Source organism: Sciurus carolinensis, chromosome 9 (assembly GCF_902686445.1).
Source record: "Sciurus carolinensis chromosome 9, mSciCar1.2, whole genome shotgun sequence".
Classification (NCBI taxonomy): Eukaryota; Metazoa; Chordata; class Mammalia; order Rodentia; family Sciuridae; genus Sciurus; species Sciurus carolinensis.
Window position 1 is genome coordinate 62,969,703 of NC_062221.1, and position 12,418 is coordinate 62,982,120.

General features: G+C 35.7%; 1 protein-coding gene across 1 annotated transcript in view; it reads right to left on the bottom strand.

Annotated features, from left to right (window-relative positions):
• Window positions 1-12,418, bottom strand: part of Atp13a5 (ATPase 13A5) — a 108,247-nt gene that overhangs the window by 84,972 nt on the left and 10,857 nt on the right. Inside the window, exons 2-5 of the mRNA XM_047564223.1 lie at window positions 1,818-1,991; window positions 499-645; window positions 197-267; window positions 16-96 (exon numbers count right to left, since the gene is read on the bottom strand). Coding sequence (XP_047420179.1) covers window positions 16-96; window positions 197-267; window positions 499-645; window positions 1,818-1,991 — 473 coding nt within the window. The remainder of the gene's footprint in view (window positions 1-15; window positions 97-196; window positions 268-498; window positions 646-1,817; window positions 1,992-12,418) is intronic.

Here is a 12,418-nt window from a genome sequence, read left to right on the forward strand (position 1 = left end):
GACTGTACATCCTACCTGATTTCCTGCTCTTCACTGGTCAGACCCAATCCAAACGTATGATGGATGTCGTAGCAGGAGTTGCTGTCTTCCAGCAACCTAGGATGTGATGACAGGAACCACAATCAGCTCACAGCCCTGGACGAGGCAATGTTCTTCCCCCACATTCTGATGTAGTGGTGAGAAAAGTTGTACTTACCCAACTTTCTGGAACCGTTTCTCCAAGTAATCCCAAACATACCTGATTTTCTGCACTTGAATGCATCGCAGCTGCAATTACAAATGTGTTGGAACAGGTATCACTCACAGGACAAGGCCCACAGAAGGGGTGCTGTTCAATACAGATCCCCATGTGTGTCTCACTTTCTTTGATAAATAACTGTCATCTCAGGTCTGATAGACAGCTGTCATTCCCAGAGTCATTCCCAGAATGCTTATTGATAAGCGCTTACTTTATTCTTTGCAAACCTGCCATCACCTTGCATTCTTAAAATCACTTACTTTTAAATCCGGCTTCATTACTGCTTGGTTTATGACAGAGTGGTGGTCAGCCACCAGGGGGTCTTCTGGGTTCTTTCTTATGGGAAACTTCAGGGTAGATAAGTGGAAGCAGAGTACCTTCTTCCTCATATATCTTTGAAATTCATCCTAGAACAGTTAATCCAACCTATGAAACTCTCAAGTGTAATCCAAGAAGGTGCTCAATTAACCAAATACCTGCCATATATGGGCTAGACCAGTGTTCACCAAAGTTTGGGGCAAAACTTGTTCTCAAACAAGAGCCTCAGTATTATCTTAGAACTTACTAGAAAGGCAGATTCTCAGCCCTACCCCAGACCTCCTGAGCCAGAAACTGGTGAAGGGGTCAGCCATCTGTGTTGTAATGAGCCCTCCAGAGAATTGGTATTTGCACAAATGTTTGAGAACCAGTGAGAAAAAAAGAGGAAAAAAATACTTTGCAGGAAGACTTTATGTTTTAAAAAAATGGGTTTTAGCTATTTTTAAATGACATCTAGATGTTTAAAAGGTCTAATATCTTCCAAAATACTTATTTTTGAAATAGTGAATGACCATTCCCAGGTTATGGGCTCTGAGCTGTAACCCTCACAGTCACTGATCATATAATCACTAGGAGCACTGCCCATTAGCCTGATGTGCTATACATTTACCCAGGTTGAAATGAAGGAGGTGTCCTTTATTACTGGGCTCAAAAAAAGACAGCACACAGATTGGAGATCTATTTTGCCCCCACTTTTTTTCATCTAGGGAAATTCTTTGAATAGAGGAAGATCTGCCTTGGGGACTCAGGTTTGTCATTTGTTAGATCACAGATGCCACACAAAAGACATGATCATGACTTTTCTTTTCTTGTTTTAAATAAATTTTTAATGGACACATAATAGTTGTACTTTATCTTGGGGGTACAGTGAGGCTTTTCAATTCATGTATATAGTCTGTAATGATCAGATTATGGTAATTGGCCCACCCATCACCACAGACAGTTATCATTTCTTCATGTTGGGAACAGTAAAAATTCTTTCTGCTAGTTACTTTCATAGTCAATTAATTGTTTTCAACTATGCTGACTACAGTGCTATTGAACTTTAGAAGTTATTCCTTCTACTCAATGGCTCCCCTGTATCCATTAGCTTTCCTCTCCATCCCTCCATCCCCAAACTATTCTCAGGCTCTGGTAACCACTATTTTATTCTTTACTTTTATTAGATCAACTTTTAGCTCCCGCCCATGGTGAGAACATGCAGTGTTTGTCTTTCTATGATGATCATGGCATTTCAACTAGATAACAGAAGGTCACATACTGTTGTCCTCAGCAAAATGGTGTCTGCTTCTTGCAAAGGGCATGGGGTACAGTTGGCCCACACCCTCCACTCTGGCCTCCAATAAAAGAGTAGCTGAAGGACACCACCAGTCAGCACAGATGTGATAAGGCACAGGGCTCTCCGAAGATGCTGGGTGTGGTAACCAAACACTTCCTGCAGAGTAAATAAAAGATCAGCTCTATTTTTCAATTTTTACAAAAATACATTTTTTGTTTGTTTCAAAAGACACAAATGATAGAGGCAGGAATGTTGTTGGGAAAGAAATTTGACTGTCAACTGATACGATAAAAACAGGAATCCTTTTACTTTGCTGGCATATAAAATGAAAATCTCAGCAGGAGTAGACTTATTTGCTTTAAGGATTCATAAAAGTCACCTTAGATTTAAGTAAGATACCTCATGTTTTGAACCATATATGTTTTCTGTAGGTATAAGGTACTGCTATGATTTAGATATGAAATGTCCCCCAAAAGTTCATGGTTGAGATAATGCAAGAATGTTCAGTGGTGAGATGATTAGATTGTGAGAGGTGTGACATAATCAGGAAATTAGTCCATCAATATGGATTAAGTGGACAGTAACAGTAGGCAAGGAGGGTGTGGCTGGAGGAGGTAGATCACAGGGGTGTATCTTTAGGATAAATATATTTTGCTCCTTGTGAGAAGAGCTCTCTCAGTTTCCTGGTTGCCATATACTGATCTGTCACACCTTTCTGCCAAGATGTTCTGCCTCACCTCAGGCCTAGAGCAATGAAGTCAGCCAACCATGGACTAAACCTTTGAAACTCAGCCAAAATAAACTTTCTTCTTTAAGTTTTTCTTGTCAGGTCTTTTAGTTTCAGTGATTAAAAAAAAAAAAGCTAACTAAAACAAAAAATTGATGCAACCTGAACATGTAGCTCAGAGGCTTTTGGAACTTTGGAGGTCGTGGGAAGAATTTTGAAAATTTTAGAAATGCAGGTAAGAAAATCTTTAGAATGTTGTAAGTAGAATTTAATGTTCTGGTGGGAGATGAGAAGACCAGAATGCTGATAGGACTGTTGACAGTAAAGACTGGGTCCATGAGGTTTCGTAGGATGAAGACTCAATTAGAAATTAGACTAGAGGTCATTCATGTAATGCTCTGGCAAAGAAGTTTTCTACATTTTTGCACATTTCCTAAGTCTTTCTGTGAGGCTCAATTTAGAGGTGATGGACTAATTAATCTGGCAGAGGAAATCCCAAGTTAGCACAACTTGAGGCATTGGCATGGGTTTTGCTGGTGGCTTTTAACCAAGTTTACTGTGATAATCAGAAGCAGAAAGGAAAATGGAAAGAATTGAATAACTTGTGATTTGGCCAGAAAAGTGCAAGTAAAATGGGCTAAGGAAGTTGTGGCTAGTAAAGACATTATAGCCACAAAGAGAGGCTAAATACTTTGCATGGAGATAATAGGAAAGATGGCTGTGGGCATCCCTGGAATTGGCAGAACCACACACATTTCAGGCTCAAAGATACAGAAGTAAAAATTCCTTTGAGAAGAGACCATGGGGGCACCCTGCTTGCACGGTGGCCCTAAGAAGTTTTTCTACTGTGCTCAGCTAATCTGGCATTCAGAGGCTACTGCAGCCATGGTATATAGAGGCTTGGTTATTGCTCTAAATAGCGGTAAACCTTGGCATCAACCACATGGTACTTGTTCTGCAGGAATGCAGGATGCTAGAGTTAGGAGGTCATGGAGATTTTCACTGAGCTTTCAAAGGAAGACCTGGAAGATCAGACCAAGGTATAGCAGGAGTAGTTGGAATCACTGCAGGCTTCACCTGAGAGGGTGATGCATGAAGTTGTGTGAAGGAAGCTGAAGTTGCAATGGAGACCCCCAAGGTTAAGAGACATCTGTATCTTAGGAGGTCAGCCGAGGAAAGTTGCAGGAATTGAGCAAAAACAATCGAAGAGAGAAGCCCTGTGGTGTGCAACCAGCAAGGCTATAGGAGCGAAACTACAACAGCCCTTTGGAGAGATCATCACAATGCCATGTGCCCCACATGCTGGACATGTAACTACAGGACTTGTTTGCCTGACTGGATTTCAGTCTTGCTTTGGTCCCATCCCTTCTTCCTATGCTGTTCTTTCTCCTTTGTGCCATTATATGTTGGATATATGTAACTTGCTATTTTCAAGGGGGCGGGCACTGGGGATTTGACTCAGGGGTTCTTTACAACTGAGTTACATCCCTAGCTCTTTTTATATTTTTATTTTAAGACAGGGTCTCACTAAGTTGCCTAGGGCCTCGCTAAGTTGCTGCGGCTGGCCTTAAACTTGCAATCCACCTGTATCAGCCTCCCAGTTTGCTGGATTTTTGTCTTACACCGCTGACCCTAGCTGTTATTTGGTTTCAATCTTTACTCTCAAAGCTAAGAGTGTGCCTTGAGCTTTAGATGAGATTTTGGATTTGGACTTTTGGGAAATGATGGAACTTTTAAGACTATGGAGACTCTCAGAAATGGTGTCAATGAATTTTGCACTGTGAGATGGTCATGAGCTTTTGGGGACCAAAAGCAAAATGGAATGGTTAAGATATGAGGTGCCCCCCAAAACCCATGTTGAGAAATGCGAGTTTGTTCAGTGGTAAAATAATTCAATTATGAGAGGTATAACCTAATCAATTGATTAATCCAATGATATGGATTGACAGGGTGGTAACTGTAGGCAGGTAGGGTGTGAGTGGAGTTGGTACATCACTGGAGGTATGTCTATACGGTAAATATAATTTGTCCCTTGTGAAGAGAGTTCTCTCTGTATCTGGTTGCAATGTCCTGATCTGCCTTCCTCTGCCATATCCTTCTGCCAAGATGTTTTGCCTCACTTAGACCCGGAGCAATGGAGTTGGCTGACTGTGGACTGAACCTCTGAAACCATTAACCCAAATAAACTTTTCTCCTTAACTTGTTCTTATTAGGTATTTTTGTCACAGTGACAGAAACACTAACGAAAACAGGTATTTTCAAAAGTGTTAACATGAGTTTATTGAAGGAAGATGATAAAATTATGATAGATGTGATCCTCATGTATATCTAAGTTTATCCATATTCAGATTTAGTTCACAATAACATGATTGAGAATGACAGAAAGTATGAATATTCTGTTCTCTGAATCAGTCTGTTATAAATCAAGCAATTATCCATGGACATGAAAGACTTTCCAAAGACAGCTTATATTTATTTACCCTGAGAGTAACATGCTGAAATATAATATTTATTATTTAATCATAAATTGAATAAGCTCGAGATACCATTTGAGGAAAATAGATTTGGTTGTTTAAAACCAACTTCTAGTTTATAACTTCTACAAAGAAGTTTCATTGCATTGTTTTATAAATTTCAATAACTAGTGTATTTTGAAGACTCCAAGGATGGTAATTATGAATGACACCTTCACTAGACTACTATTTTAGGTTCTACTGTCATGTTTTTTTTGTTTGTTTCCTTTATGATTTTTGAACTCCCATTTCCAGATCACAGAGTTGTAATGTTACAAAAATAGATTTTTATTGAGTTTCTATAGTATTTTTGATGATGGAAACTACTGAATTTTATGCCAGCTTAGATCATGTTATTGTATAACAAATCTCTAGGCTTAACTGTTTGGAAAAGTTTTCATCTTCAGTGTGGTCATTTCATTACCTTCGAATACATCTGCGGTGCATGAAGGATTATAGTAACAGTTGTTAAAATAATCCCTAAGCATAGTGGAAATGTCACAGGCTTAAGAAACAGGTGATATAAATCTGAGTCACTGCTCTGCTCAACATCAACTATATGACCTCAAGTAGCTCATTTCACCTCTAAGGAATCCCAACTTAATCTGCTACAAAACAATCAGAAACACATGCCTTACAGGGTATTTGTGTTCAGATGAAGTAATGTGTGCTTAAATGTTCTGTAAAATAATTAAAATTATGAGAGTTTCTTTCCACTGATAATCAGCAATATCATTCGCCTGAAGAAAAGTATTTAGGAAGCCTAGTGGTGTTAGGGTGCAGTCACTCTATTTTGAGAATTTTTCAAGAAAAGGTGTAAATCTAATTTAGAAACATTTGTTCATCCTGCTTTTAAGAATATTTTATATTGGAGCTCCTCCTTCTCTTGTTGTATTCCATTTGCATCTATAAACCTTGATTTTATTTGAGAATTATAGTTTCATTAGACCCAAATAAAATATATATGTCAGCTCACATATTATGTGATAAATGAATATTCTTTGAGTTATTTATATAAGGTTATTGCCAAGGCCCATCTGTGTACAAAACAGAAGCAGAACAATTTAGAATTTTAGTACATCTCGTAGCTAAAATGAGTTCATCCATAAACAAATCTCTTTTTCATTTGTTTAACACAGCAATGGCACTGGTGATCATAACTCTGGTATCCCTTTGGTTCTCTGCTATGTAATTCTTTAATGAAAAAATGGATTCACAATGCTAGCAAAACTACAACAAAATCTCTATAGCTATAAACTGCTACTAACCATGTGAATTGAATAATTCTTTAGGGAAAGCAAGGTTACAAGTTGTATCAAAACTTAAAGTCATTTCTACCCCTTGAATCAATAATTCCTCACTTGGAAATATACTCTAATAAAAAAAGTACATAAAGGAAAAAAGTGATAAATATAATATTTCAGTGCAATATTTTCTGTAACACCAAACCTATTGGAGGAATGAAATGATAGCAATGGTTTAGTAAGTTTGAAACATCAAATAGGCTATAGTAGAGCCATTAAAAACAAAATGCATATGTCAATGTAGAAACCAAGGATATTCTATGATCCAATGTGAAATGAAGAAAAGGGCAGATGGAAAGAATGGAAAACAAATGACAACATCATGAAATTTAATACAACTCTATCAGTAATTGCAAAAAAATGTAAATGATCTTAATACTATGATGAAAAGCAAAGATTGTTAGATTTGATAATGAAAGACACACATTAAATATTTTAAAAAAGCAGAAAAGTTAAAAGGGGAAAGAAAGAAAAAATATGCCATGCAAATATTAACAAAGGAAATGTTATATAGCTAGCTATATTAATAACAGATGAAACTTATATCTTCAAGTATATTGAAAGAAATAAATATGAGAGGGAAAAGAAGGATATTGAATAAATTAAATGGTAAATTATTTCTTTAATGGAAAGAGATAATATTTCTGATTTTTTGAAACACAGTTTCAAAATTTATAAAACAAAATTGAGAGCATTTTAATCTACTCCCAGCATTGGAAATTTTAACAAATCTCTCTTACTAACAGATAAACAAACAAAAACACTCAGAATATAAAATGTTTGAGTAACTATACTAGCTAAATTGACCTGATAGACAAATATAGAAAAAATACAGAACATACATTTGTTCTGCAACAATTGCAGAATTCAATCTATTTCTAGCACACATAAAATATTTACCTAAATTGATCATATTCTCAAAAATAAGTATAATCACATAATTAAACTAGAAATTAGCTATAGAAAGGTAACTTAAAAATCTTCAAATAAGGAATTATAAGAGATGTTTGGAAATATTTTGAACTGAGTTAAAATAAAAATTAAGAAATCAAAATGTGTGGGATAAAGGTAAGGCAATGCTTAGAGGGGAATTTACGGCTTTAGGTGCATGTGTTAGAAAAGAAAGAAATCAACAGGTTAAGTTTCCAACTCAAGATATTACAGAAAGAATAGGAAATTAGGCTAAAAAAGTATAAGGAAGGAAATTATAAAGATAAATGCAGTAATAAAAAATAGAAAGTAGACATCAGTAGAGAGAATCAACAAACCAATTGTCCTCTAAAGAGAATTACAAGTAGATAAACTCATTAATAAACCTGGATATTTTTATGATTATTGAAGAATATTAATGTATAATTACAACCCTTCTCAGAATGAAAGATTTAAGACCAGATGGCTTGTGAATCCTTTCAAATATTTAAGGTAGAAGGAATACTATTCTTGAACAAACTCCTTCACAAGTAGAGGGTTTGGGAACTCTCCTAACTTGTTTGATAAGGTGAGCATACCTAAATACCAAAATCTGACCAACATGTTGCAAGAAAGAAAAATTACTGGCTCTGGTTTTAGATAAAAATTTCCTAAAATATATTATCTAACTAAATCAGTGATATAAAGGATAACATATCTTACAAATGGTATTTGTCCCAGAAATGCAATTATTTGAAAATCAGTATGTTTTGTATTGTTAAAATTCAGGAAGAAAATCATAAATTATTTTAATAGATACACACACACACACACACACACACACACACACCAGAAAATTCAACACCATTACATAATCTTAAAAAGAAAAAAAAAATCTCAGCAAACTAAAATGAGATGGAAACATCCTTCAGCCAACATTATATTTACTGATGAAATGTTGAAAAATTTGCCCCCTGAGGTCACAAGCAAAACAAGATTGTCAATGGTCAACACTAATATTCATCAATACAGTACTGAAAGTCTTAACCCATGAGGCAAGAAAAAGAGATAAAGGCTCTAACAAGTGGAAAACAAAAAGAAAACTCTATATGTAGGGAAGGTGGTATAGACATTTAAAAATCCTAAAGAATGTACAAACAAATTATAATGGTCAATAAATGAATTTATTAAGATTGTTTAATACAAGGTCAACATTAAAAAACCAACTTTATTTGTATATTCTATAAACAACTAATTTGAAAATTAATTAGGTACTTCTATAATCCCATTAAGGAAAAAATTCAATTACCTTTTAATAAATTCAACAAAATCGTGCAAGCTTTTTAAACTAAGAACTGTGTATTATTGCTGAGAGACAGTAGAGTCCCAAATAAATGGAAAGATATATTAAGCATGGGAATTAGACACTAAAAATCCCATTTAAAATCTCATCAGGCATTTTGTGAGGTAATTGATGACCCAATTCTAAATTGGTACAGGAAGACAAAGGACCTAGAACAGTCAAGGTAAAAATTCATGAAAAATAAACATGGAGGATTTACACCATCAGATGTGAAGGTCTACTACACAGTCAAGGGAATTAGGAAACTGAGGTACACAACATACGGAAAAAAAAGGGCAACAAAACAACATAGAGCCCAGAAAGACACAAATATGATCATGTCACAACAAAAGAACCACTGAACTTATGGGAAAGGATGCTTTACTCAGTAAACGGTGCTGGAGCAAATAAATAGTGCAGGAAAAAATGAATTTCCCCCTCACTTATGTGTTATACCACACACACACACACACACACACACACACACACACAAAGAATCATTTGAGATGACTCATATACGTAAATGTCAAGATGGAAATAATAGAAAAAAACAAAGGTGGCAAGTGAAGCCCACCTTGGCCGTCTGGCTCTGGGTCGAGTGGGCCAGCCTGGGAGGCCAAGTGTGTCTGCTGGACTATGGGAGGATCCTTGGCACACAGGAAGAACATTTCCCTGACATTTAGGTGCTTTTATATTTATCTCAAAACAAAATTCTGAGCTCAGGACGTGGTAGACATCTCTATGTTGTCTTCTAGAGCTGGTAATCCTGCTTCTTTAACCAAGTCCCTTTCTCTGCTGAAATGTGGATGTCTTGTACATGTTACCTCCATGGTTTGGAATGGAAATGGCTGCTTTTCTTTTGTTCCACCTTTTAGATTCAACACAGAGAGAAGCCCTTAGGATGCAGTTGTTCTGTTCACTTCTGGGGTAGGGGGGGGGAAGCAACCTTCACAGGTCTTCTGCCATAGGGGTTTAATTGTCAAGAAATTATTTTGAAAGCTGAAGTTTGATACTTAATTTGAAACAAGTGCTTAGTTCATAATATTTGTGAATCCTTTGCCTTTTGTTCCAAACAAGAAGAATAAATGGCAAGCATAGATGACTTCAGAGTTTTTAAAAAATGTCTCCCAGTTTGGGCTATTATTATGATAGTCACATTTGAGATGGCAACAGTAAGTTCCAAATATTTTTTATAATTTGAAAAGAAAGGGATGTTAAAAAGTTACCAATAACTCCAAATTCTATTTCATCTTGTTACATAAATTTAGTGAATAGAAACAAAAATCTGGTTTTGCAATTAACCCTTTGATGTGATAAAGAAGCATAAAGACATTGATTGACTTCATATTTGAATAAACTATCAAAGTTTCTATACAAATACACATTTTTACATGTATAAATCCACATTTTTTGATTGCGAGTAGGGGTTTTCCTCCCAGAGAAGGAAGTAGTTGCTTTTTCAAAAGTCTGGGGACATTTGTTATTTTTAAATTTTTCATTCTTCTATGGAAGGACCACACTGTGCAGCAGCTGACCCTCCAAATGCATGCTTTCAATTAGTTGAAAGAATGGTAAAAACAACACATGTTGAGTTTAGTGATGGAACCCTATTCACCTCCCTAGGATCAGTTTTATTCATCCTGCTTTGTGGAGTCATGTGGCACATAGGACTTTGTTTTCCATGTGCCCAAAGCTGGAAGAAAAGTAGCTTGAGTGCTTTTTTAGTTAAGTGATGTAATCAATAATATAATTGCCTTTAACTTTGGACATACATAAGTGGAAGAAAAAATGAGAATTTTCTCCTAAGAAAACAAAGCAAAAATGATTTATGTAGCACCATTTGGCTTTTTGGAATTTTATATAACATAGTTCCATTTTTATAAAAACATAAACAGCTCTTTTCCCTCAAAATAAGTTGGAAATAATAAATCATCTGAAAGAAAACACAGGAAAAATTCTTTCTTGAACTTCAAATCGACAAATAACTTCTTAAAAACAACAAAAAAAAGAAAGATAAAATTGACTTCATTGAAATTAAAAACGTCTCTCCCTCAAAAGATCTCTTGGGATGAAACACACACACACACACACACTCCTCTATACATATCTACATATGAAAAACATCTTATATTTGGAATATGTAAACACTTAACTACATATCAATTAAACATAAATAAAAGCAAAATAAAAAATGGGCAAAAGACTTGAGTAGACATCTTTCAAAAGAGGTTTCACAAATGGACTCTAAAAACCAAGAGACTGTTCAGTATCATGTCATTACAAAAATGCAAAATAGAGCTATAATGATATATCATGAGCTAGAATAGCCAAGACAATCCAGACAGGAACAAAACTGGAGAACCTACCCAAACCATATTAGAGAACTTATTCTGAAGTTACACAACAATACAATGATACAATGATATAATCGAAGAATAGCTAAAATTAAAAAGACTGAATACATCAAGGAGTGGTAAAGTTGAGGAACAACTTATACATTGTGGATGGAAATGTGACAGGTATAAACATTTTGAAAAATTGTGTTACTAAAAATATGACTGTAACTTTATCTACTCTGCTCTTAGATCTTTATACAAGAGAAATGAATGTATATGTGTCCCCCAAAAGATTTGTGCAAGAATATTCAGATCAGCTGTATTCATAAAAGCCCGATTTATTTTTCCACTATCTCAAATGTATGATTGTTTAACACTTTTTAGGGCTTGGATTTTATTTTATCCTTTTAAAAACACTGCAAGGTAGTTTAAGTATCTTCATTTAAAAGAAGTAGAAACTGGAACTCACAAAATTTATATAACTAGAAAACTCCTGAGCACAAATTTTGGCTAATCTGTGTAATTACTAATTGCACTGATACCATCTGGCCTCCCTATCAATTTTCATTTGTCTTCTTTGATTAGAGGTGTATTAGTCAGGGTTCTCTAGAGAAGCAGACCCAATAGGAGGCATGATTATAAAAAGGGGATTTATTAGATTGAGTTACACAATCAGAAGTTGGATGGTCCGCAGTGACCATCTGCAGGCTGGAGAGCTGGAGGAACCAGTAGTTGGTCAGACCAAGATGCTGAAGCCTCAGAACAAGAGGGATCAAAAATACTACCCTAAGTCTGAGACCAAAGGCTTTTGGAAACTTCCTAGAGAATCACTGGTAGAGTCTACTTTGGAAGAGTTAATGAGACAGAGTCTGATATCCTCAGATAATCACAGCAACAATCAAGAACCCAGTCAAGAAGAATAGCACTTGCATCTGCTGCTGCTTCCTTGTTCTTCCAATATTTATTCCACCCTCCAAGCCTCCAACCTATTGGATGGTGCTGCCCATGCTGAGGGAGGGTCTTCACTTCAGTTCACTATCCCACATGTCAATCATTCCTAGATCCACCCTCATTGACCCACCCAGAAGCCTTTTAATTTTCAGCATCTCTTAATCCAATCAAGTTGACAATTCAAATTAACCATTACAAAGGTTATAAGTAGTTTCTGAAATAGACTCTGAAAGGTTATCTTCTTTCCATGCTAGAATACAACATTATTTAGTATGACAACATACAGAAAATTCAGCATCCATTATAGAAAATAATTCATGTGCCAGGGTCAGAAGTTAAAAAACAATAGCCCAAGGACAGGCTACTCTGGGACCTAATACACCCTAATCTCTGGGAGTTAATTTAATTGGTATTTTCAGTTCTAATAAAAAATAGACCAATAATCTGGAAAAATAAAGCCCCAAACAGAAAACAATCCAAAGATCCATCAACAGGAGGAAA